Source organism: Saccostrea echinata, unplaced genomic scaffold (genome assembly GCF_033153115.1).
Source record: "Saccostrea echinata isolate AGI-Se365-2 ecotype Australia unplaced genomic scaffold, CSIRO_AGI_Sech_v1 ptg000009l, whole genome shotgun sequence".
Classification (NCBI taxonomy): Eukaryota; Metazoa; Mollusca; class Bivalvia; order Ostreida; family Ostreidae; genus Saccostrea; species Saccostrea echinata.
In genome coordinates, this window is record NW_026889758.1 from 719189 (window position 1) to 746613 (window position 27425).

At 34.1% G+C, this 27425-nt stretch overlaps 2 protein-coding genes across 3 annotated transcripts; both read right to left on the reverse strand.

Moving 5' to 3' along the window:
* Positions 1–390: 390 nt before the first annotated feature.
* On the reverse strand, positions 391–6689 carry LOC133181561 (acetylcholine receptor subunit alpha-like 1). Of its 2 annotated transcripts, none has more exons than XM_061316049.1 (5): positions 6478–6689; positions 5882–5926; positions 5489–5598; positions 2724–3687; positions 391–674 (listed from the first exon to the last, which is right to left on the reverse strand). In XM_061316049.1, the coding sequence occupies exons 1-5, from the start codon at positions 6502–6504 to the stop codon at positions 504–506; spliced, it is 1317 nt and encodes a 438-aa protein (XP_061172033.1). In that variant the 5' UTR covers positions 6505–6689; the 3' UTR covers positions 391–503. The 2 variants fall into 2 exon arrangements, with proteins under 2 accessions (XP_061172033.1, XP_061172032.1); XM_061316048.1 differs by having other exon boundaries at positions 2733–3687; positions 6478–6591.
* A 6388-nt stretch (positions 6690–13077) lies between these two features.
* Positions 13078–23547, reverse strand: LOC133181557 (acetylcholine receptor subunit alpha-like 1). The gene is made up of 5 exons (XM_061316044.1): positions 23136–23547; positions 17158–17202; positions 15329–15438; positions 14036–15044; positions 13078–13882 (listed from the first exon to the last, which is right to left on the reverse strand). The coding sequence occupies exons 1-5, from the start codon at positions 23319–23321 to the stop codon at positions 13703–13705; spliced, it is 1530 nt and encodes a 509-aa protein (XP_061172028.1). The 5' UTR covers positions 23322–23547; the 3' UTR covers positions 13078–13702.
* Positions 23548–27425: the final 3878 nt, after the last annotated feature.

The following is a 27425-nucleotide window of genomic DNA, read 5'->3' on the forward strand; positions in this document are numbered from 1 at the left end:
AGTGGAAATACAGAGAATGGTTCTTTCAACAAGAGTGGAAATACAACCTGTGATTTTCTGTTCAATAATCTGTTGTGCTGATTTTCAATTAGATGAAGGCGTGTCTGATAGACAGACGAATCGTGAAATAAAGATATACTTAAAATATTGTTAGACCATGAACGCTTTGTATTGGAGAAAAATATATGTATGTGTGTGTATATCAATGACAATTGAACAATGGATCCCCAGAGGAAATTCTGTCACAGTTTTATTCAAAACTTAAATTAATTCGATCGTCCAGAAATTCATTTTTTAGGTTACTTTGCTTCGGAAGCATTTAGGCACCCACTGATAAAAAAAGGAAAGGGTCGAGAGAAATTGTACAACACAATTTTATTATGTCTTAAATATAATTATTGTTATGTTAAATGCGCATTTATTTTTTTATTTGAATAAGATCTTCTCTAATTCTAGTAAAACATATTTGATCATGATGCGATGAAATCCAGTGTTTTATTGCGTCAATAAAGACATTCCTCTGTGTTGTCCTGAAGAGTTAGTTCGTCCCGGGGGTCATGTAACGAAGGGGCATACAAAAATATAGTCAATGTCCCACAGAGGCAGGCTGCAGAGAACAAATACAAAAAGAGTCGGTCCACCACCATAGCGATATATTTCCAGTCCAACTCTTCCTATTAAAAAAAAGAACGAGAGGTTAATACATAACTTAGATATTAGGAGGGGAAAACGAGAGGTTAATACAACTTAGATATTGGGAGGAGAATGTTAAATAAAAAGAACGAAAGGTTAATACAAACTAAAAGATCGGGAGGTTAATAAATAACTTAGATATTGGGGGGGGGGGAACTAGAGGTTAAATACATAACTTAGGTATTGGGAGGGGAAAACGAGAGGTTAATATATAACTTAGATATTGGGAGGGGAATGTTAAACAAAAATAACGAGAGGTTAATATATAACTTTGATATTGGGAGGGGAATGTTAAACAAAAATAGGGGAATGTTAAACAAAAAGAACGAGAGGTTATTACATAAATTAGATACTGGGAGAGGAATGTTAAGAAATAAAGAGAGATTAATACATAACTTAGATGGACGTACTGTGCTACAACATACTGAAGAAGTGGTGCAAATCAAATTTAGTCAAAAACTCCAAAGATCTTTTAGAAAATTTAAAACCATGTTTGTTTTTTCTCAAAAATCGATAGCATGACTTTTCAAGTTAATACAACCACTTCTAAAGATAAATTAAAGAGCAGGCTTTTTGACATCGTAGACAACTGCTTCTTCAAAAACAATGGAACTCGTAAATTTTCATACTTGTGATTTGTCATCTACAAAATTACTTCGTTAAAAAATCATTGATTCTACACACAAGTACACTGAAGTTGATATGAAAAAGATGCTGGAGTTGCTCATTGACAACATTTATGTAGTCTTCGGAGACCAGGTCCTCTAACAATCTGTTGAATTTCGATTGACATTTTTTGTGTTCCTTTATTACCCGACCTATTTTTAAATTCTTTTGAAGCAGATTATTTTTTGAAAATTCTACATGAGAAGAAGAAACCTCTTACTGTGGCTTTCAATTCAACCTTTCGATATATCGACGGCATTTTATTGATTAACAATAGTTATTTTCATTCAAACGTCAACTCGATATATGAACTCGAAATAAAAGAAACCACAGAGTCTCCCACATCTGATACATACTTGGATATTTTACCGACTATAAAAGCCAATGATCAACTATAACACTAAATTTTATGACAAACGGGATGACTTCAACTTTTCCATCGTCAACTATCCCTATTTCTGTGGCAATTTTCATCATTCACCTGCATATGGTATTTATGTTACCCAACTGATTTGATATTCAAAAGCAAGCTCCGAGTAAAATCAATCTTAAAGAGAGGCAAGTTACTGACAAATAAGTTGATGTTACAGGGTTTTCAACTATGTCGTTTGAAGTAAGGGTTTTGCAAATCTATGGTCGTTTTAATGACCTTTTTTGCAAATTGGTCGCATTTTTACTGACACGTTTCCCACCAATTGTTAGACCAGGCCATTGTTTTTATAACATTTTGACCTGTCGACAGGGGATTCTTAATCCTCTTAAGCACCTGATCCCACCCCCCGTGTTTCCTGGGGTCCGTGTTACTGCGCATGCCCTGTTCACGATTCGTATTCTTCACTGGATTTATGAGGTTGATCATTTTCGTTATTTTCACCTTTTGCATCAAAGGAAAACATTAAATAGTTATATCTAAGTGGTCAAACAAACATTAAATAGTCATATCTAAGTGGTCAAACAAACATTAAATAGTTATATCTAAGTGGTCAAACAAACATTAAATAGTCATATCTAAGTGGTCAAACAAACATTAAATAGTCATATCTAAGTGGTCAAACAAACATTAAATAGTTATATCTAAGTGGTCAAACAAACATTAAATAGTTATATCTAAGTGGTCAAACAAACATTAAATAGTCATATCTAAGTGGTCAAACAAACATTAAATAGTCATATCTAAGTGGTCAAACAAACATTAAATAGTTATATCTAAGTGGTCAAACAAACTCGGTTTTGTAGAAACAATGTGTTCCCAGATGATAAGCATTTTACGATGAAATTGCATGAAATATAATTAATAATAATATTAATGTTAATTTTATATTCCATCAAGAAAATGAGAAGGTAAATGACTTAATATTATTAACCATTTTTACTTCGTCGTTTTTCCTGAGGTTGTCAGCTATAAACTTAACCCCGATCACAGCTCGCTGCACATGTTTCGGGTATCCCAGGAATTCACCAGAAATAGGTTTATTTTCATCATTTGGGGTCAGTAAATGAAGAGAGCAATGGTAGTCCTTCCTGACACAATGAATCAGACCCCCTATCACAGAAGGGATGTTTTTCTTACTTCCTGGTCTTCTCATTCTCAAAATACTCGGAAGTATATCTGTGAATACTCGCTTTACCCAGGGACTCATATTGTGAGTTGAAGGCTTCCGGTTCGTGATTCTTATGGAGCTGACTGCTAAAAATATCGATAACGTCACAAGAATCATTGTAAAAAGAAGGTATTTCCCGATAAGTGGTATAACAAAGGAAGTTGGCGGATTAATGTCAGAGAGTAGCAGAAAGAACACAGTGAGAGCCAGGAGTATAGAGATGGACAATGTAATCTTCTCCCCGCTGTCGGATGGTAGATAGAAGACCAGGACCGTGAGACCGGAAATGGAGAGACAGGGCATAATAAGGTTGAGAGAATAGAACATAGGACGTCGGCGGAGAGTGATGTTAAAGATTATAAAAGGATAGGACACATCACAGCAAGGAAAGGACTTTTCCCGCCACGTAGCCGTGACATTAATGATGTCCCACTGAACATTGAAATAAAAGTCTTTTAAATCCACCCCTCTGTCGATCACCCGCTCTTCTTTGTCGCCAACAATGTACGTTATAGCTTTCTCGTCACAAATGTGTTCCAGATCGATCTGCTCCATGTCGTAAGTCCAGGACCCAAACTTCATAAAACATTCCTGTCTGTCAAAGGGAAAGAACTCCACATCTATGGGGCAGTAACTCTTGTAGATAGCAGGCGGTTCCCACACAATTTTACCTGTATTATAAACTTTGGCTTTTGTTTTATGTGTCACGATAAAATCACCATCCGCACTAGAAAAAGAAAAAAAGAAACTGTGACTTAATTTCTCTGTGAAGTAAATTTAACATCATGTTGAATTTTTTGTATATCACATGGCCGTAGGAACCGGGGGGGGGGGGCACGGGGGGCGTGTCCCCCAATAATTTTGCCGATATATAGAATACTGCTAGATGAAATCCCGCGCAAGCGCGGGGAAATGAATTTATACCACTACCGACAGAAAATATATTGTAGTTTCTACTGACAGCCTACAGGCTTATAGCAGGAAGAAATACTTTGTTCAAAATCCCACATGAAGTAGATGTACGTCTCCACCCCCCCACCCCCTTTTGTAAAAGCTTGAAAAATAACAATTTCATTAATTGACATTTATTGTGAAACCTGTTATACTATGTTATGGTAATTGTACTTCAAATGCTCTTATTTCATATCCGTCAAGGAAAAAGCAGCGAATATGCACATTTTACTGATTGTTTTTTTTTTGGGGGGGGGGGTGCCCGTGAGGGGGGGGGGGAATTCACAGTTACCTGAGTCTCGGTTTATAAATATGTATGTACCTTATTGATATGTAAAAATTTACTTTACTTTTTTTTTTTACATATCAATAAGGTACTTACATATTTATAAACCAAGACTCAAGTACCTGTGTATAATTTTGCTTTTAACGCCCTATGAATAGGTCGAGTATTTGATACAAAAGACTGTATATTCAGAAATAACAACTGAAATGTATTGATTAAAGCACAAAATTTTACAGCTCTAATTGTATTTGAACAATACCTTATTCATTACTTTTCTCTTTTCATGTAAGCAAGTTTATTATACGAAGTATAAATTGTACTTCGGGTTCGTTGTCATGATGCTCTCACTGAGGAATATATACAAATTTTACCGATAAATTTATTAGGAAAACCTACTACATATATGTAGTCTTTCGATACATAAATATATTCACAACTTATAATGTTATCAATGATTTACCATTATTTCAATGACCATTCACACAAAAGCTTTTTTTTTCTTTTTAACATCGGGCTCGATGCTATGTGATGTTCTAGAAGCTTCCGTCAATTTTAAGATCAGTGAATGACGAAAATAATTTGCACATTTACTTTTTTAATCGGTTATCACAACTTATTTCTTTTATATCATTTAAATCAAGTTTTGATTGAATAATTCAGTAATAACGTTTTATGAAATAAATAAACGATTGCTTGTTGTCAGTTTCATTAAAATTGCCGGTAACTTAGACCCGCCAACCGGAAACACCACCGTACTCACGTTTTTTGCTATTTCATGGCTGTTTATAGAAAATGAAAGTAGACTTTTAATTTAATGTACGATACTTACTATGCGAGTGAAATCTAAATCATCTTGTATCTAGTGTATTCATAAAAGAGTGAGTAAGAACTCTGGTGCACCTGTTTCGAAGTTTATTTGCAAACTTTATTAATTTATAAGTATGGATAGAAAATATAGCTACTATATGCTTGTGCCCCTCAATAATAACGTCTTATGACCTTTTTTTTTTTGCTTGACAAGGTAGTTGATAGTGCCCCCCCCCCAACTGAAAATGTATGGTTGTGCCCCCTCAAAGTGAAATTGCTTCCTACGGGCCTTTTTCATAACACATACCAAACTTTTGACTGGATTCAGTAGTGTGCTTTTGATACTTGTACTATAACTTTTCGCATAGTCAATTAAGATATATGGACACATTGCACGATTTATTACGTTATATAGGCATAATATAAAGAAATCCACTAAATGCCCGCTATTTTTTCATCAAATGAACAGTTTTTGTTGACCTACTTGTTGTATAATACTATGTCAGGCTTCCAAAGATCAGTAGATGGTATCTGGGTCATATTAATCCCCCCAAAGTCCTGGGGGTTCCATATCAGACGTTTATCGAACCACTCCTGTTTCAAAAGATTTGCAAATTATGATTAAAAACGATCATCTTAAATCCTTAGCCTCAAATTTTCGATCGAAAAGTCTCCTTATTTTTAAAAGGTACTTGGGCTTTTTCTTTAATTTTTCTTTAAGAATGAAGTTCCATGCATTGTTGACGATTTATATGTATTTTAAGGATAACAATAAACAAGAAAAAATGTCTGGGTTTCTTTTAGCGACGGTTATTGTTGCAGTGTTTTTGAAGCCGCTGTAATTTGATTGGAATTTGTTGTTTCTCTAATTGCTCACCTGATGTAACCACACACTCGTCTTCATAATCTGGTTTTTCTCGTCCTATAAATAGAATTAATAGGTCATTCGAGTTCTTTAAAATTGCAATTTTCCTCTCAGCTCTTGTTAAGCAAACAGACTTTATGTAAAAGGTATGAAGGATATGTTTTAGAAACCTACCTATTCAAATTGTTTCAGAGTCATTAAATATAAGTAAATGCGTACTTAAACTGACAGAAGACGAATAATAAGAGAGAGTTTTAAACTGTTGTACCTCTAAATTACAATATTTATTTGTAAATTGATGTTATTTTGGACCACGTTTAACAATACCGACTGTTACAGATTACATCAAAATCGAATTCACCGACAGATATCCGTATGTTACATATATTGACTGATAAACGGATGTTATAAAAAACATTGATTGATGGCCTTATGTTACAAGTATATAACATTCGTTGAAAGTTAAACCCCTACAACAATAAGGAGAGTAGTCTGTTTATATATCTCTCATTGTCAAAGATCGACCGACAATAACAACAGATTTTAATCTGCCTTTTAGTCTTATTAAAACAAACCGCTCATTATCTGTGTACCGAGAGTTTACTTACAATATTCAACAGCTGTGATAACCTCATGCCTATTTTCACTTTAAGTGTCCCGTTGATGCCCTCGCCGCGTGGTCGCACTAGTTTATTGTAGGTGTGGCCTAACAGTTTATGGATCAGTTGCTCCTCCTCAGTAGAACACAATACAATGTCCCCGATTAGTGTCCACAAACAGGATACTGCTAGAAGCAGGGTCCGGAAGTCTCTCCCCGCCATCTTTATCTTCTCGTTGATTCTGTTATGTTTGTGTAAGAAATTTACGTAATCAGGAAGTGCAGCATTTCACACAGCCCAATAATTGTCACTTTCGAAGTTCTATCCTGACGGTTCTCCATGTTGGTTTATTAGACACACTCTTCCCCAACCCTGCTATTGATCCTTATGTTTTCCTCCTTTTACACAAACACAAAGCCCTGTTTTAAATTTAGATGTTTAACTTTTTGTGCTTTTTTGGTATGTTGAATTTTGACCATTTCATCACTAATTGCTTTTTATACATGATATCATGTTATACCACGTTTCTTCGAGATCGAGTGATAATGTTCCTTCTACAATAGCTGATGGGAAATTGATATTCGAAATGCTTAGGGCCCGGCTCTACAAGTAACAATTCAGCTGAAATCATGATCCAGGGGAAACCCTGGTGACCCACTGAATTGATCATTTAGGACTACTTTTATGGCAATATGTGCAAAATTTACGACAAAATGAAGTTTATCGTATTCTGTCATGACTTGACGTTGAGAGCTGTATATTTAATTGAAGCTTAAATTATCGTAGTTATTTCAAAAAAAAAATATTTAAAAAATTTATTGTTTATTAAATTCTCAGTGATGCTTTAAACATGATATCCTCATTTTGAAATAAAAAGAAAAAAGGCCAGTCTTCATCTTTCGTCAGTACACTTAATTCTCTTTTTCATTGTGACGTAAGCAAGTTTCTTTCACGACCATATGATACATGGAATTGGCCGGATTTAACAGAGTTCCTAGGAATCAATACCCGCTGTGTCTTTTTAAACAAATCATTAATGCAAATTCTAGTAAATCTGAATTTGGAAACAATAATTGGACGGGAGTATTAGAGTGTGCCATTCTTTGTGTCATTTCCAACTGTTGATAATGAGGAACGACAATCGGATCCCGATTCTTCAAAAATCTTCTCTCAGACTGCTCTATAAAAAAAACCCACATTCATTTCCAGAAAGAACAGCAAATTTGCATCTTAATAAGAAGTACTCAGAGCGAACACAGATGTCTAATCGTGATCATCAAATCTGCATATTCGTTGCATCTCTCATTCAGAGAAGAACCCAATGTGGACGTGCCACACACTGTCATATCGAGTCAACTATAAGACCAACTTAAACACTGTCATATCGAGTGTCCTGTAAGAACAACTTCTATGAAATGGAAATGTCAATAAGTTATATGATTTCTTGTAGGTGATATTTCTTTGATAATTTTATAAACTAACAAAGCTTAGATAATGGATGTCATAATTCTTTGAACTTGACACAGAATCCAGAAATACACAGTATATATGTACAAGGAAAAGGGGGGGGGGATTCAGGTATTTGAAAGGAAAGCAAAACAAGACTGCCAAACTTCTTGACAAGCAAAACGAAATCTATCATTAGAAACTGGGATTCACATTTGACGGAGATGGGTAATTCTAAGGTTTTATTTTGCGTAAATTTATTTATTTATTTATTTTTGCCCATTGACAATTCACTAAGAATCGAAATTTAAACGTGTATAGAACATTCATCCCCGAGATTCATTTGTGTTAAATTGTCTTAGATTTTTTTATATCAAATGTAATGTTCTGAAGATGCAAATTTTCAAATGCAACTGTAAATCAAATGTGTTTTGAAGAACATCTGTAACCAATCCCAATTTGTGTTTTAGACTGCGCTATGTATTTTAAATCATTTTTTACAATCAACATTCTTTCTCTATACATGAATATGTGTACAACGCGTGCTGTCCCTTGAGGGCGCTTGAAAAGTAATCAAAATATATCTAAGAAATATACTGAGTAACTTGTAAAATGTAACAAAAGCTCAAAAAAAGATTTGATCTGCAAAAAAATGCTTTAATATTGATTGTTTTGTTTACTTTTGTATTAATCGATTGTTTTATTTGATGGATTGTTTATTTTGCTTTTATATCGTTTTGTTTGTTTGTTTTTGTATTGATTGTTTTGTTTGCTTTTATATTTATGTTGTATTTTCTTTTGCATTGATGGTTTGTTTGCTTTAAAATGTTTTGTTCGTTTTTTATAGACTATTTATTTTGCTTTTATATTGATTGTTTAGTTTTGTATTAAGTTTGTGTTTGCTTGTGCATTGGTGGTTTTGTTTGATTTTGTATTGATTGTTTTGATTGATTTTGTATTGATTGTTTTGATTGATTTTGTATTGATTGTTTTGATTGATTTTGTATTGATCATTGTTTTGTTTGCTTTAGTAATGACGGTTTTTATTCGCTTTTCGTTGGATTGTATGTCATGCCTTATATTGATAGTTTTGTTTGATTTTGTATTGATTGTTTTGTTTGATTTTGTATTGATTGTTTTGATTGATTTTGTACTGATTGTTTTGATTGATTTTGTATTGATTGTTTTGTTTGCTTTTGTATTGATTATTTTGATTGATTTTGTATTGGTCATTGTTTTGTTTGCTTTTGTATTGATTGTTTTGTTTGATTTTGTATTGATTGTTTTGTTTGATTTTGTATTGATTGTTTTGTTTGATTTTGTATTGATTGTTTTGTTTGATTTTGTATTGATTGTTTTGATTGATTTTGTACTGATTGTTTTGATTGATTTTGTATTGATTGTTTTGTTTGCTTTTGTATTGATTATTTTGATTGATTTTGTATTGGTCATTGTTTTGTTTGCTTTTGTATTGATTGTTTTGTTTGATTTTGTATTGATTGTTTTGTTTGATTTTGTATTGATTGTTTGGTTTACTTTTGTATTGATTATTTTGTTTGCTTTTGTATTGATTGTTTTGATTGATTTTGTATTGATCATTGTTTTGTTTGCTTTTGTAATGTTGTTCGTTTTTCACACTTTCTAAGGAAGGTTCGGGTATATTGTTGTTACCCTGGTCCGTCCGTCCGTCTGTCACACTTTCTTCTTAATCTAACTACTCCTACATTTTAAGAAGAATTCAATTAATCTTTTGGAATATGATAGGTTGCCCGTGGTTCTTGAGAAGATTTTAGGAATTTTTCTTATACAGTAAAGCATGCTTATAGCGAACACGCTTATAATGAATTGACGCTCACAGCGAAGCAATTTTCATTCCTCATAACTTTAAAATATATTGTAAACTTAACGGAAATAAGCAATTACACTTTTAACGAAGCAAAACATCCATCCCAGGCACGTTATAAGCGTGTTTTACTGTACATTCCCATGTTTACAAAACTTTGATTCCCTATTGTGGCCCCACCCTACCCCTGAAGGTCATGATTTGGACAAAGTTGATTCAACACTAAGTAATAAAGTTTCATATAATTTTAAACTCGAAACAAGTTTGCCTTAAATACATTTCCCACATAATTTCAAAAATGTTTTGTATAAAAAATCGACGCTTATTTAAAAATCAAAAGCCTGAAAGGCTTCAGTGTTGAAAAACAATTGCAAAAATTCTTTCTGAATTTGATATAAAATTTTATCTTTAAACGAAATGTTACAATTACAATTTTGGGCCTTATGCTATGGTCCGAATAGAGCAGGGTTCGAATAGACCAGATATGGTTAAAAATGTTTTTCAATCAGTTGAGAAACTGAAGGATTTTACAATTTTATATAATATTCTTAGAGTCAATGTCTTAGCATTGTTTAAGCGTTTCACCTTCTCTGTTATGACTACGAGTTACGATCGGGAATTGTATACATGTATTACGAAATTGAGGAAATAAAGAAATACAGTAATGGAGGTCGATAACTTCGGGTTTAATGATAAATTTAAAATTAAGATTGAAATTTTGAAATCCGATGTTCTTAATCTCCTAGTAATCGTGTTTATGCAAGTTTGTAATTATTTTACCGCCTGGTGGGTTTGTTTCTTTTACATGGTTATCCTTCCGAAATGTTATTCATGTGATTAGACGCACCGCTTTCTTCAGAAATTCATCCGCGACAACTATCAAATTTTTCTTGTGTAAAAATAAACAAAGCAGATATAATTGATGCAATTTTATTTTTAAGTTATCATTCATTGTGAGCATTTTCGAAGAAATATATATATTGGTATTCCTGTTTTTTATTTGCGGATGCATCAACTGACACCTTTGGTTACGTAAACTTCCGGTGGCGATTTCGATACGGCGCTACCTAGATGACGTTCGAGCTCTGCTACATCGACGCCATAAAAACGCGAATAAACACTAAGTTGAAAAATAAAACCCATATAAACATGTTAATTTCAGAGGTCATCGGAAGGGTCGTGTCACAAGTCATCGGGAATGCTCGTTTCCTATTTTATGAAAGATACATGTAGAGAGCGGGGCTGGGTCCGGCGCGGCTCGAGTTAGCGCTCTCGCCTTAAGCCTCGACCAGTATCTCTCATTTAAGTACCTTACCTAGAACTGATACAGACTTTGAACAGCATACATTCCTAACAAATCACTATTCGGACAGGTACTGAATTATGTGCCAACTAAAACAATTAAACATCTCTGTTTTATCTGCCTCGGTTTGTAAAATTTCGCTGTCTCTATTTTGCTAAAACAGACAAAAACAGAGACAGCTAACTTCCGATATTCTGTGATTTCGATGTTCTCGTGTACCGTTACTTGCATATTTTTTATCTAACCGCCACGGCGCTGCGTGCGACTTACAAAATAAGGTTTATTGTGATTTCAGAAGTAAAACAAACGTGTCTGTGGGTCTCGACCCCAACATATGTTATAAACCTCGTTATCACTTTTATTTCACCATATGTCATAACCAATATCACAGCGCCACCTGTCTGATAAGTGTTTTATCATCAAAAAAACAATCAAACGATAAGATATCAGACACAGTATCTTTACCGGCGTTTTCTTCTTCTAGTTTGAATCCAGTATTTGATGATGGGTACAAAACATGAAAAAAGGTGTAGAAAAACGTATTTTCATCAGTACATGTACACCTTAGTCTTTCAATAAGCTTGTTTGTTTGGTTTCAGTTTTAATGAGACACTAACCAAGCTTAAACACACGATGGATACAAACTTCTTCCGGCAGTGAAGCTGTACAAACCCGAGTCGGCACAAGGAATATTTTGTAAAGATCTCTCCGTGTTTGTTTTCAAATCAGCAGCGATCAATTAGTGAGTAGATATAGCTGATTGGTACAGAATTTGCTTAAGCGAATGTTCGCTGTTAATAACGGCGTGGATATCGTTAGCCGTGATTGCTTCCATGTTTAAATGTCTGATTCTGTTGGTTTTTAAATGAGCTTATTTTGACTGGCGTGGTTTGTATGTAAATCACTCAAAAGAAGTAAGTTTTCGTCTTGGGCAAGAGTGTGTTTTTAAATATTTTTTTTCACGTGTAAGTTATACAACTGCATTTACTTCAAATATCACGACGAGTACGTACACTACCAATGCAGAAACTGGACACACTGCTTATATATATATTTTTAAAATTCAATTTTCCCGTTTTTACGGCACTGTGTCTCTTTATAGCTGTATATATATGGTCCGCAAGTGTTCAGTATTTTTTACCCAAGGATGTTATAGTCCGGGACTGTTAACCACTTGTCCAAATGACAAAAATACCTCCTTAGTTATATGCATATCAACGTGGTATTCAGTGTTTTTTCTTTTAATTTCCTTTTGTTGTTGTTGTTTTTTAGTTTGTTTTTGTTTTTTTTTTTCTGTTGTTGTTCTTTTTCTCTATGTATATATTTTTTTCTTTTTCTATTTCAAAATACTGTCAATGGTATCCTCATTTTCTGGCACATAATACATGGAATCAAATTTGTTCTGAAATTATACCAGCCATGTTCTTACTCACTTTGTAAATAAAGTAAGATAATATAGCCATTTAGCATTTCCATTATATAATTAGCAAAATAGAAAAAAAATAATAAACAGAAAATGAAAATCCTGAAATATTTTTGCATAAAAATACTTTGAATCCCTGTATTTCAAAAGATAACGGATACATAAAAAAATTATTTTACAGTTAAGTATTTCACAAAGAATAATCCATTAGCAGACCCCTGGAAGAATCAATCATTCTAAAATAACTAGCTAGACCCTGTAAATGTACAATAGATTCTTTAATTGACCGAGTTTTATCCCGAGGTCTAGAGATGACCCTGGGAGGAAGAGAACCACTGTGGAAATCTAATCTCCGGAATATGATCAAAGTCTGCGGGAGTATCACCAGCTGCTGCTGTCTGCGGTAAACAGGACAGCCAACTCCATCAAAGAATTTATCTTTTATCTCAAATAATGGTCAAATTTCGTTCCGACATACACAGAGAATTAATAAATGTCAACAAAAGCTACTTCTACCTTTAAGTCCTGAACGGGGGGAAAATACAAAAACTCAAACCTGATTTTTCTTTGAGAAACAACACTGGTTAACACGGACACATTTTTATATAAATGTATGATCTACAAAAGACAATTCTCTATACATAAAATTTTGATTCAAACTTAATAATAATTAAGCTTAGATTATCATTTCATCCAGTGATACCTTATATGCGATGAAATGTCGTCAGTTTGATGTTACATAGTGTTTTAAACATTTAAACATTGTATATTCTTTAATGATATCACATTTTCAAACAAATGCATCAATACATTGTATATCTTATTGGCACAGATGTACTAAAGGAACAATAAATACATGTACGTTTACTCTCTCTCTTTCTTTCTCTCTCTCTCCCTGATATGTTAAGTGTCCTTTTCAGCGACTGGAGTTTATCGTAAAAGACACTTTTAAACAGATCATGATATTTAAGAGTATAAGATTTTTGAAAATTGCAACCCAAACACCAACTAAGACATTTTTTGACTTAATTGGTGTACTTCGTGTATAGCTGACGGAGTACTTTTGGTATTCTATATGTTGGAATGGGGGGGGGGGGTAGTGAATTGAAATCAGCATGTCCCTATTGGTGTATCAAAAGTTTATCAAAAGTAAATTACTGAATCGTTGTTGAGCTTTCATAGAGTCGTGAATCTTCTGTTTGATACTGTGACATCACAATCAGAATTCGGGTTTGATACAGCTGTCGTCAGGGGCTTGTGGGGTTAAAGTTCGCCTATCGTCATAAAGTGTGGGAGCCTGTAGAATAATCCCAAAAGTCCCAACTACACAGGCTATCGTAAATATCCATAGAAACAGTCTATCTAGCACCATGGCCACATACTTCCAGTCTTCTTTTATCTACAATTAAAAATGAGTATAAAATCACCATTATTCACAGTCACTTAAAATGTTAATCCCACTGCATAAAATTAATAATTAATACAAATAAGCATAATACACAGAAACTTAGCACTTAAAGTACTATATATGGGTACGAGAAATGCCATTTACCGAGTTTTCTTTGTCGTCTTTTTTCAGATGTTCAGCAATAAAACACACACTGTCCACGGCGTCTTTAATCTCCCGGGGAACTGGTTTAAATCGACGACGCACGCTCAGTTCCGTCTCCTTTGTTACACTAATTGGTTCGTCCTCGTCGTTAAAATTGCTATTCTCGAATTTCCTCTGTTCCGCTCTGCGGCGTATCATATGTTTATAGGATTCTGTCATTTCTACACCATTACATGTCCTTATCACCCTTGTTGTGCTATGCTCATTGTCTAGATTTGGTCGTCGCATGATAAGAAGCCGCGGTAGAACGTTAAGGAATACTCTCCTGACCCATGGTGCCATTGTATGAGTAGATGGCGACCGGAAGTGAACATTGAGCACTATCACAGTCACTAGAATGGATAAAGTCACGAGTATCATTGTAAAAAGTAAATACTTCCCTATTAATGGGACGACAATGGATGTTGGGGGAATTATATCAGCAAGAAGCAGGAAAAACACGGTTAAAGAGAGTAAAATTGAAATACATAAAGTAATCTTCTCGCCACTATCACTTGGGAGATAAAAGACGAGGACTGTCAGAAATGAAATGGATACACAGGGAATGATCAGATTAACGGTGTGGAAGAGGGTCTTCCTCCTCATTGTGATGTTAAACGTAATGTCTGGAAAGGGGGAGGGGCAACAGATATAGCGTTTATAATTTTTCTGGGCGGACCCCTCCAGGATGTCCCATTCAACACTTGGATAGAAATCACGGAAGTCGATCCCTTTGTGAATGACTTCCGTAGATGAGCTGTCGGACACACACAGATGGACAAGATCCACCTGGTTCCCATCATATGTCCATGACCCAAACTTCATGATGCACAGCTGAATATCAAAGGGGAAGAACTCCACGTCAATCATGCAGGAGCTTTTGTAAATGGCGGGTGGCTCCCAGACCACCTTACCGTCTGGGTGGAGGATGGCCTTTGTCATTAGTGTAACCTCGTAATTACCATCAGCGCTAGAAAACAAGAATGAACAATATTTCAATCAACATTTTCTTTCCATACATCATTTTTCTGTTACATATTCCTGTTCATATTATCAGAGGAGAGAAAATAATGTTGAATCAAGAAAATGTTTTGTTCAAGTTTATTAAGTTGTTATATTCCTACATCTCTGATAGTGTGCCTATATTTTAACGACTACTAGGGTAATCCTTAGTTTCAAGTTTTATCCAATGAAGGTCCTTGTCCATGTCTCCCGGGTCTCACAAGAACTCTTACAATCTCCAAACCTACTCACTTGTTGAAGAGTACAACATCCGGGTTCCAGATATCGTCTATAGGGACCTCTATCGTCTGAATCCCGCCATACTCAACTGGATTCCAGATCAAACCCTGGTCATACCACTCCTTCCGGTAAATAGAGGGTCAGAGGTTAAAGGTAGAGTAACCTTACCTTTGTTAATTGTTAGTAAGCCAGCCGCCACCCGAGCAATATGGTATCAAAACGAAGAAACATGGAAGACAATTGTCATTTTTGGAGAAGGAAACTCAATATAAAAAAGTTTCCAATGCATGTGACAGACAACAATTTTATTCTTTTTATGTGTGAAGAATTTTAATGTTCTTAAAATGTCTTCCACGTATCTTGTGAGCTAGGAATAGTTGTCCTTTCCACGCCGTGCAGAAGCTTGCAGTTAGTTAACATGGGGTAGAAAGATTAATGTAGAATAAAATATGGTGCCGGGGGAAATATAGCTCCGATTCTTCTCACAATGTAATTGTCAATTTTATTAACAGAAGTTCCAAATATTGAAAAAAAATCACAATAATTAAATAAATGGAATTAGACTTTTACACCTTGTGGATTTTCTTGACTGTCTACTCACTTATTATATAATACAATATCCGGAAGCCAGATATCTTTAGCAGGGACGTACAATCTATCCACACCACCGTATTCCCTTGGGTTCCAGGAAAGTTTGTAGTCATACCACTCCTAAGCAAGCAGCGAGGAATAAAAGTGACAGAGAATTAGTAATCAGGGTTACAGGAAAGTTTGTAGTCACACCACTCCTAAGCAAGCAGAAGGAATAAAGGTGACAGAGAATTAGTAATCAAGGTTACAGGAAAGTTTGTAGTCACACCACTCCTAAGCAAGCAGCGAAGAATAAAGGTGACTAAAAAATGGTAATAATTAGAAATCAAGTCTACAGGGATGATAGCAGAGATTAATGAGAAAGCAGAGACGGCGCTAATCAATTCAAGCTACTCATCAGTATAACACAGTAATGAATTGGTATTAGGAATAATGATTTGAATATATGTATAGATATTACTTTTCTTCTACATGTTTAAAGTGTCTACGTTAATAATAAATTCTATGTAAAATAATATCGGTTTCTTTCAGTTAAAATTTTTGCTGTATACCAACTTCAGAATCCACAAAATTTTAAGTATGCTTTGATACTCAGTCATCTCGAAAGAATCGAGAGATCTACTATACATATTATAAAAGTACTGTACTAACCACTTAAGTGAAAGCAACATGAATCAAAGTGACATCGCTGGCAAGAGAAGGAGGTATTTAAATGGAGAACTAAGTGTAGACATGCATGCGAGGAATCTGTGACAGCTCCGGGGAGGCGATGGATAATTATAGAAATGATTTCTGTTATTTACACACGGTTAATTAAGTATATAGTGCATGCTACAAGACTCCAACAGATGCTAAACAGAGGAGCGGTGAACAGAGCGGTATCGTCCAACAATGACGTTTGAGCGACCGAATCGCCTTTATATATAGTCAGGATATATTATTCATTCAAATAATTCTGTTTAATTTCAAAGCTAAGAATACGTTCATCAAAAGTAAAATATACATAAATTTCCAGTTCATTTCTATGTTCCTGTTTATAATTCAAGATAGTAATATCACGGTATTAATTAACTTGCCTTTGAAATTTTTTTTAATAAAAAAGATGAAAAAACATCGTATCATCCCGAATGAACGCGTTTCTAGAGTGCCTGGGCGCCCAGACATTGTAATTAACTCTATCAAACACCTCCATAATTAGATAAACCGGAATGAAATCCTCGTTTGAAGTTTTTCTGAATTCACTTTAATACCTGTCTCAGCCAAACATTTGTTGTCATAATCTGGTTCTTTTCATCCTGTCAAAGACACAAAACACACAATAGAACAAACAAAAACATCAACATTTACTACATCATATTAATCATACCACATCATATTAATCACAGTTTTAATGTTCTCAAGAGATCTGGGACCCGTTTTACAAAAGAACTTACGACTAGGACCAAAAACTTTAGTTGATTGTAAAATTTTGCAAAATTAATGATTTTGTTTAAAATTGCTGGCGTGAAAGTAGCTTACTACATCCCTTTTAAAAAGATTAAAACCATTTTCAATATAATGTTAATTAGAAAGTTATAAGCAGAATTAAATTTTGATCCTAGTCGTAAGTTCTTTTGTAAAACGGGCCATTGGTTTTCCTATTTCTTTAAAAATTCTCTCTGAAATTGGATATCGTTTTCATCTTCAGTTAATGGAATTTGAGGGATAAAACATTAAATGGCATCCCCGACTCTTTGTCAATTTGTTTGGATGAAATGAGCAGATATTTAGAATGTTTATGTAAAGTTTTAGGAGTCATGACACTGTGGCCTAGACATTTCACGAACATCAGATATTTTCTGCAATGTACAAGGTAAAAATAAAGAACAATAATCCACAAACAATACAAACATGTGAAGAGGACATAAAACACAGACCCCTGGAAATTCCAGAGGTGGGATCAGGTGCCTAGGAGGAGTAAACATCCCCTGCCGACCTGTGATACTCCCCTTGAGCTCAGGTAGACGGAACTATTCGTAGTCAATTCAGTACAAAACAAGGCCTAACAATTGGTATGAAACAAGTCAGCCAAAATACGACCCCATGATAGGTTATATTTGCTAATAAGGTCATTATAACGACCATAAAATTTACGAAATGCTGACTTAAAACGCAATAGACTTCATGCATACGCCAATGAAGTTTATTTAAACTAACGCTTCTTAAGTGTATTCGTTGATATACTTCATAAATTTATCATGTTGTAAAATCTGAATTTACTACGTGGAGATAGATGCAAAATTTACATGTTCAATTCCTGCATAATTAATATTTTATTGTTTCATAAATTTCGAATTAAATATATTATAGTTTGATAACAATTCATTAGATAATTAGAATTATAAGATTTTTTAGTAGTTCTAGGAAACTTAATATGGGTGTTAGGTTCAAATGACTCACCGGCTTTTATGTTTTCATTTAGATTAAAGCAAAATATAATCCTACAAAACATGAAGATTAACCACAAATCTCAGTTCTTCAGCATTGATTTTCTAAGGCTCTACAGAGACCCTGTGAGACCCCGAGCAGATAGCCACCTCTTGAGGACATTGCGTGACGTTCTAAGTGAACTAAGAAATCCTAGTCGTGTGTACTTTGCACTCAAGAATGTGTGAAGTAAATGAGCTGTTTTATCCCAAGCACTTGTTCCAAACTGTGTGGGCTCTTAACACGAAAAAATAACAAAAAGATTCATTTTTGATGATTAGAAATAGGATAGAAAGCAAACAGCACGATTTTTTAATGTAAAGATACATTATTTACAGGTGTAATACACATGATTGTGAACTTTGAATGATTTCATATTACATATAATGTTCAACATTGCTACAAGCCTGTTATGTATACTCGTTTAGAATTTAGAAATATAAACTTTTCCTGGTAACACTAGAGAGAGAGAGAGAGAGAGAGAGAGAGAGAGAGAGAGAGAGAGAGAGATTGTTGACATTCGAACGAAAATTATTGCCTGTGTCTTGGTCATCTGTAGTGACTTATATGGTTCTTGTTGGTGCCTTCGGTCCACTTACTTAAAAGATCTGCTACACTTAATGTGTAATTCAGTCTTTTTATACTTTTAATAATGACAAATTTCTTTTATTTAAATAGTTTCCAATAAACTTATTGATTTGTTCGTGTATTTTTCTTTCTTTGCATTTTATTATCCGAAAAAAAAATCACAATTAAAAAAAATCCATTTTTGGAAGAGTGAATTATGTTTGTTTTTTTTGTTTATGAAAATCTATTCTTATATTAATTCAATATTGACAAAAAGGTTCATCCCACAACAACAAAAAATGTAATAATATCTATATACATGTATGCAAATGTTTTTATTGGGTCTGTAAAATATTTCCTTATAATGTATTCCTCCGCGACAGATCTTGGGATTTATTTGACAAGGGACAATTTATCACGCTGCCGGAAGAGTTGACGCGGGAATCAGCGGATATCAGAAACGATTTGATGAGGATAGACCGTAAACTATTGAATAAATCGTGCAAAATATGAATGATGAACTCATACAATGATATTAAATCAATCATAGTCAGATTGGTAAGACTTGTTCATCAGAACAACCATTGTTGATAATTGCTGGTCCTTGGGTTATCCTCAGCGTACTTATTTGATTTCCCTTTGTGCACAAAAAGGGTGCACATTTTTATGTTTTTCTCTATTACTATTTTACCAAAATGACATTGGATTTAATATAGGTAAAGAATGATCCCATTTACTAGGAAGAGTATACATTTAGGGTTAAAAAATCTAAGAAAATAGAGAAATGCTTTTGGTACATCTTATAATTTATATACACTAGAATAAATAAATAAATAAAAATTATATATATATATATATATATATATATATATATATATATATATATATATATATATATATATATATATATATATATATATATATATATATATATATATATAAAGCACTAAAATCAACACTATTGATATCCTAATCGTCGAATCTACATGTACTAAGTAGATACAAAGTCATGGATGAAAATATATATAAAGCACTAAAAGTGACCAACGACACGAACAATAGAAATTGTCCATTTTTCGAGACGCCCTGTCTCTTCATCGGGACAAAGAAAAAAAGTTACGAGGTCATTAAAAAAAGGAATAAGAGAAAAAACAAACAAACAAACAAACAAAAGCAAAACTACATATTTACAATGTTACATGTTTAATTTGAAAGTTTATAACCAATAGTAAAGAAAGAAGTCCGGACCGCTATGGAATACTGTATATGTACTTAAAAAAAAAGCGGACTTCATATTTTAGCGGCTTTGGAGCAGACAACGATGCGCTAATTCATGAATTCCGCTAAGAAATCATTTATAAATACAATATACGGCACGGACATGTATAGCGCTAATTTAATATTTCGCCAACAACTGTTGCAGTGATTGCGCTAAATTTTGAATACGCAAATTTATGTACACGTACAGTACGTCCGGTCTGTCATGTGTACTCCTTTGGGTGAAGTCCTTTGTTTTTATGACTTCATAACTTTTTTCTTTGTGCTTGGCTACTTGGGGTACAAGACTGACAGTCCACACCATCAAACTGTTCAATAGGCACCGTCCGTTGGTACCCCAAGTAGTCAGGCCAAGTTAAGTTTTCCTTCTGTAAGCTGTCTTGGTTGTTCCAGAACCCCTGACCCTGGGGCCATGAATTTCACAATTTTGGTGGAATGCTCAATGCTTATAACAATCATGCCAACAATTTGACTCCTTGATGTCCAGGAATAAAGAAGAAGATTATTAAAGATATCACTTAATGGTTTTAGCCCCACTCCTCAAGCCCCAGGGGGTATGAAATTCACAAATTTTGTTCCCCTTCACACATAGATGTCATATGCTAAAATTGGCTGAAATTGGTTCAGCGGTTTCAGAGAAAAAGCTGAAAATGTTCAAATGTTAACACACGATGCACGAAAACGGACAGCAATATGTCACCTGAATGACTCAGGTGACCTTAAAATACAAATATATTAATCCTTTTGAATGAAATATATGGAGATAATGAACAGTATTCAAGCTCAAAAGTCCATTAAACAATACAAAAAAGGAGCAGAGCAAACACTGACCTCCTAAACATCAGAGGTGGGATCAGGTGCCATGAGGAGTGAGCAACCCTTGCCGACCGGTCACACCCGCCGTATGCTCCTTGTCATGATCGGGAAATAACGAAAAAAATCCGTCGACAATTCAGTGTGTAAATAATGGCCTAACAATTAGTATGAAAAACGTCAGTCAGCATTTGAATCAATGATAAATTGTATTTGCTGACAAGGTCATTGTTTCTGGAGTTAGGTTGGGGCTCTGTTGATCATATAGTGAAAATTCATAAATTCTTTAAAAATCTTCTTCACTCCCCCTGTATATATAAAAAATAAACTAGGTGCATGGTTATTATGATCAAGAGTGCCAATTCCAAAATTGTGAAATTTGTTGCCCCAGGGTGAGGGGTTCTGCAGGAGGGGGGCTCTATTGATTATACAGTAAAAGTGCATTAATTCTTTGAAAATTTTCTTCTCTGCTCCTACGTGTTTAGCAGATAAACAAAGTATATAGTTATGATGAGCAAGGGTGCTTTTTCCAAAATTGTGAATATCTTGGCCCCTGGGTCAGGGGTTCTGGTGTTAGCGCGAGGCTCTATTGATTATATAGTGAAAATGCATTAATTCTTTGAACATCTTCTCTGCTCCTTGGTATTTAGCAGATATACTAAGTGCATGGTTATGATGATTAAGGATGCCTCTTCCAAAATTGTGAAATTGTGGCCCCAGGGTCAGGGGTTCATGGGGGGGTCTGTTTAATATATAGTCTAAATTTATTTTTTATTTTTTTTTAATTTTCTTCTCTGTTCCTAAGTATTTAACAGAAAAACTAATTCCTGGTTATGAGCAAGGAAATCTTTTCTAAAAGTTTGAAATTCATAACCCCGTGGTCAGGAAGTTTGCTAATTTACTAAATTAATATTTTGCTGATCCTTGATCATCCTATTTCTCTTGCTTTTGGGCAACATAGCTTTATTATCAGCTAGTTTTGTTTTGATTGTTACATTATACTCAGGTGACCGTTAAGGCCCCAGGGCCTCTTGTTTTTTTTCATGTAGATAATAATGAATCTGAATAAAAATAATACATAGTACGAATACAATGTACATGTCCACAAAAGTTAATTAGGTTTTTGTTTTGAGGTAAATTTGGAAAAGGGCTGATTTTAATTCTGTTTAAGAGTTAAAAATCACCTAAAACATATTCTTATTTAAGGAAGGTCATTCAGAATAATAATGTCTCTTAGTTTGGGAATGAATGAATTTAGAATATTCTGAAGTATGGCGTACAGCTTAAAGTTTAGATATCAATACAAACTCAGTGCTGTCTTCCACTTAACTTTTTCTGAATCAACATCCAAACAATGAATTCAAAATTAAAACACGTCGATGGATTTCAAAAGTTTTTTGACAAACATTTCTTTTCTATTTAAAAGGAATAATTGGAACAACTGGGCCGACCTTGTGTCTATTCTCCATTAATAATCAATAACACTACCATAAACCAATTACAATTGTGTATTTGAATGAAGCTTTTTGAATATTCATATGGGAGCTGGAATCTTGGTGCCATTCTCCAACAAATCAACAAAGCTGGACCTGCAAAACAAAAGGGAACCCGTCTTCCCCTGTTCTACTTCACAAGTGGTGACCATGGCGATGGGATAAGTTTATAGAAGTATTAGTATATCCGCACGCGCCCTTTTTGTCTTTTCATTGATTTTAATGTAGATTCTCTTTAATTAACAAACCAACAGTAATGTTAAGAATTATCTAACGTTCAAGTGGGGACAGAAGAGGGAATACTACAAAAGGAAATCCTAGCCCAATGTCCAGAATTGATTAATATTGCATAAATGATTGTTTGTCATATTCTCTCGACAAATTTCAAAAAGACCGTATGAACTCTGTAACTTTAGTTTAAAATAAAATACGGTAAATTGACGTTGTGAATGCTAAATGGGAACTTTTCAAATCATTGACCGATATACAAAAACTATAATGATGTCTTTGAAGCATAAACCCAACAATTTCCGATGTTACACATAAGATACAATAGGGGGACAACAATGTAGGGTCAGGTAGGAGTGGTCGCTATAACAAAGAATACTCACTATGTCGATCAGCTGTGACAAGCGAATCCCCATCTTCACGATCAGTTTGTCCGAACTATTACTCACAGGACGAATTAGTTTGTTATAGGATCGTTTTAACAAATCATAATACAGACGCTTAGCGTCTTCATTTCCAGTTACAAAGAGAATTAAACAACATAATATCCAATAACAAATTCTCGTCATTTCTTAGGAACTTTAAAGTACAAACTCGCACACGTCCGAAGGAGCAACAATTTCTCTCTCTGCTCTAGCCAGATGTTACAAGGGGAAAATAATTCTTTCACAGTCATTAATTGATTTTTCTCATTTTGTTGAATATAGCGGTCATATATATGTGAACTGGGTCTTATTTTGTCAAATTAGACGTAGATTAATGTTTACTTATGAGATCAGAGTGGGGCATTGCAAATCACTGGAAGATCAGTCATATTGTTAAAGTGACGCTCGCGCCACCTACCGACCGGAGGTGTTTTAGAGTATCAGAAGAGAACACTGTATGTATTACAGAGCTACAAACTGCTCACTCTCTAATTGATTTGGCAGATATATGTGTTCTAACGGAACTCTTACAAATGCTACAGGAACTGCTTCCGGAGAAGCACATGTGCTGCTGGTGTATAAAATTACATAACAATAAAGAAAACCCCCGCCATCGAAAGAATGTTAACGGGTTTAAGAGCAGTAATTTATTGTATGTGTAGCCACTGTGACGATAATAAATATAAAGAATGAAGACAAATTTACGTGAAGTCTGCCAGAAACACATTTTCAAGTCAATTCTTGAAGACACTCATATTTCATTATTTTTGCGTCTGTTTTCAAATTTTCTACAAAGTTTGAAGGATATCAAGGCTAGTAAAACAGTCATTATTTCAAAAGGATTCTAATGCTAAAAACAGACCTGTCAAATGATAAGGATAAACAAAACTACACAAAAATTAAGGATATACAAAAACTAGTAGATCATCAAAATGAAAGGAACATAAATAGGACACAGAGGGGATACAATAATAGTAAATTAGAAAGTTAAGAAAAGCTAACAAAACTAATTATTTGGACACTTCAAAAATAAATTTATTAAAACAACCTATCCAGTATTCGGCTTCTGATACCGACATCCTGTATGAAATATTAACATAAAATGTTTTCCTGCATATTTTTATTTTCAACTTCATTCATGATATTGATTTTGTTGTAGTGACACAGGAATATTAATTAGTCTTAACATGAAAAGCAGCTGACTTACAGTCGAAATCTTATACAAGTACTGACGTTCTTCACATTAAAATCCAGTAGGAATATTTTCAACTATGAAGATTTCTACCATAAGGACATTTCACTCCATTTATCATTGAAAAAACTAATTAAAATAAAACTCAAATCTCACAAAAATTTGCTCTGTTTGGATTTTTTTTTATAAAGAAGGAATCCAAACTGAATATCTTAAATACATTTAATTATAACATTTACATTTGCATAAGATTAAATCTAAAGCAAATTTTAAAATTCTAAATTCCTGAGCCTTATTTTCATTATCAAATTCTGAGTATTTATTTGGGTTCATTATATTACCGCTACATTTTCAAAATAGACATTACCACTACACACTCATTACCGCTACAAAATAGTATACATTACCGCTACATTTAGATATACAATTTCGCTACATTTTGAATTATACATTACGACTGCAATACCTCTTCCGTAACCCATAGCCTAATACAAGTATTGTACAAAATACATACAACATAAGACGTTTCCCCTCCTCACCACACGAGGGTGGGGTGGGGGTGAAAGTAAGACTTTGAGCATGATAATTTTTCCCACTTTATTTGCTAAAATTTTTTGCCATTTTATTTCTAAAAGGCACATTTTTGCAGTTTTTTCCACACATTTTCACACTTTAGAATTTTTGAAAATCTTCCTGTATTTCGATTACAGGCTGAATGAATTATATTGAATAGACTCGTATTTAATTGAATAGACTCGTATTTAATTCTGCTTCAATTTCGACTACAGCGTGAGTGAATTACACGTGTATTGGGTTAAACTCATATTCTGTGCCACTGCACACAGATTTGTGTATGTAGCGGTATTGAGTTGTAATCGCCAATCGTCCTATTAATGAGCACCCGAAATTTTGAAGAAATGTAGTAATGAGTTGGATTTTTTTGCAACGTAGCGGTAATGTTGAACTCCCATTTATTCAATACAATCTAATTCCGACTGTAAATACACTTCTAGATATCAGCAGATAATAATGCTATTTTGCTCCCCCAAAAATGAAATAATAAAAAAATAATAAAAATAATAATAAGTAAAACAAGAAATCAATAGACATAATCTTTTAATTGGAAATTTCTCTTTTAAAACACGTGTATTCAGGGACATTAAATACCCCATACCCATCAAACTTTTATGAAAAATAAATAAATTTAAAATAAATGACCTAATATTTTGCTATTTATGAAACTATAGACCAGCTAATATTTTGAGCTCCAAAACTCTGGTCTTGATCTTATTCAAATGTCCTTTGTTTAATATTGTGACTTTTCTTTTTGTTAGTCATACGCTACCTTTGACATATTGTGCAAATTAATAGCATCTAAATAGAAATATATTATGTCCTTTTTCTCTTAAGGTCACAATGAGGATTTGAGTTACAAGGAGAAAAATAGTAATCAAGTTCAAAGGCCTTGCTTCAAGGGTTGCATAACCATTGCATTGATTACTAATAATAATAACTGAAATATAAAACAAAAGAAAACAAAACAAAGCACAAAAAACAAGATGTGTTTGTGAAACACTGATGCCTCCATATGGCAGCTTATGGCGAAGGTTAAAGTTTCTCAAATGCAAGTCAAACTCCAGGTCAAGAGATCAAAAATGTTGGTATCCAAAAAAAGGTCTTGTTTCGAGGAATATACCTGTGAAATTTGAAAGCCCTAGCACCAACTGTTCAAAAGTTATGGCGAAGGTTAAAGTTATTTAAAAAGTAAGTAAAACGTCAAGGTCAAGGTCAAATGGGCCCCAAGGGAAGGTCTTGTCACAAGTGATACACGTTTGTGAAATGTGAAAGCCCTAGAACATGTTATGGCCAAGGTTAAAGGTTTTTAAATGAAGGTCAAACTCCAAGGTCAAGGTCAATGCCAAAATTGTTGGTATCCAAAGGAAAGTCTTGTCCCAGTGAATGCACATGTAAAGTGTGTAAGCCGTAGCACCAAATGTTTAAAAGTTATGGCCAAGATTTAAGTTTTTCAAACGTAGGTCAAACTCCAAGGTCAAAGGGTCAAAGTTGTTGGTATTTAAAGGAAGGTCTTGTCACAAGGATTACATATGAGAAGTATAAAAGCCCTTGCTCCAACCCTTCAAAAGTTATGGCCAAGGTTAAAGTTTTTCAAAAGTAGGCCAAACTCCTAGGTCCTGATCAAAGGATCAAAGTGATTGGTATCCAAAGGAAGGTCTTGTCACAAGGAATAGGCATTTAAATATGAAAGCCCTTGAACCAACTGTTCAAAAGTTATGGCCAAGGTTTTAGTTTTTCAAAAGTAGGTGAAACTCAAAGGTCAAGGTCAAAAGGTCAAAGTTGTTGGTATCCAAAGGAAGGTCTTGTCACAAGAAATACACATGTGAAGTTTGAAACCCCAAACACCAACTGTTCAAAACTTATGGCCAAGGTTAAAGTCTCACAAAATTTTGCAAAAGTGGGTCAAACTCCAAGGTCAAGGTCAAAAGGTCAAATGTGATGGTACCCAAAAAAGGTCTTGTCACAAGGAGCACACATGTGAAATATGAAAGTCATAGCTCCAACCAATCAAAAGTTATGAGCAAGGTTAATGTTTTTGCGGACAAACAGACAGACACACAGAATCTTCGATACGGGGGCATAAAATTAAAATAAATAATAAAAACAAAACAAAAACAATGATTGTTTTATAATTTGATTCAGTGGTGAAGTGATTTGTTCTTTTTTGGTTGTTAAGGTCTTCTGAAATCTTAACAAAACGAAGAGAGAGCTGGGATTTCATTGGACATCACGAAAAAACATAACAAAACAAAGAGAGAGCTGGGATTTCATTGGACATCACAATAAACATAACAAAACGAAGAGAGACCTGGGATTTCATTGGACATCACGAAAAAACATAACAAAACGAAGAGAGAGCTGGGATTTCATTGGACATCACAAACAAACATAACAAAACGAAGAGAGACCTGGGATTTCATTGGACATCACGAAAAAACGTAATCAATCGTACCAATCTGGAAGTTTGGTTCTTAGTAGAT

Excerpts from the sequence above, each read along its gene's own strand:
- LOC133181561 (XM_061316049.1), bottom strand. The coding sequence starts at position 6,504 with ATGAGGTTATCACAGCTGTTGAATATT. Across the intron at positions 5,599-5,881 it reads CGAGTGTGTGGTTACATCAG|GAGTGGTTCGATAAACGTCT; the intron begins GTGAGCAATTAG and ends CTTTTGAAACAG. Across the intron at positions 675-2,723 it reads AAAACGACGAAGTAAAAATG|GAAGAGTTGGACTGGAAATA; the intron begins GTTAATAATATT and ends TTTTTTTAATAG.
- LOC133181557 (XM_061316044.1), bottom strand. The coding sequence starts at position 23,321 with ATGACGAGAATTTGTTATTGGATATTATGTTGTTTAATTCTCTTTGTA. Across the intron at positions 17,203-23,135 it reads TGTCACAGCTGATCGACATA|GATGAAAAGAACCAGATTAT; the intron begins GTGAGTATTCTT and ends TGTCTTTGACAG. Across the intron at positions 13,883-14,035 it reads AAGACGACAAAGAAAACTCG|ATAAAAGAAGACTGGAAGTA; the intron begins GTAAATGGCATT and ends TTTTAATTGTAG.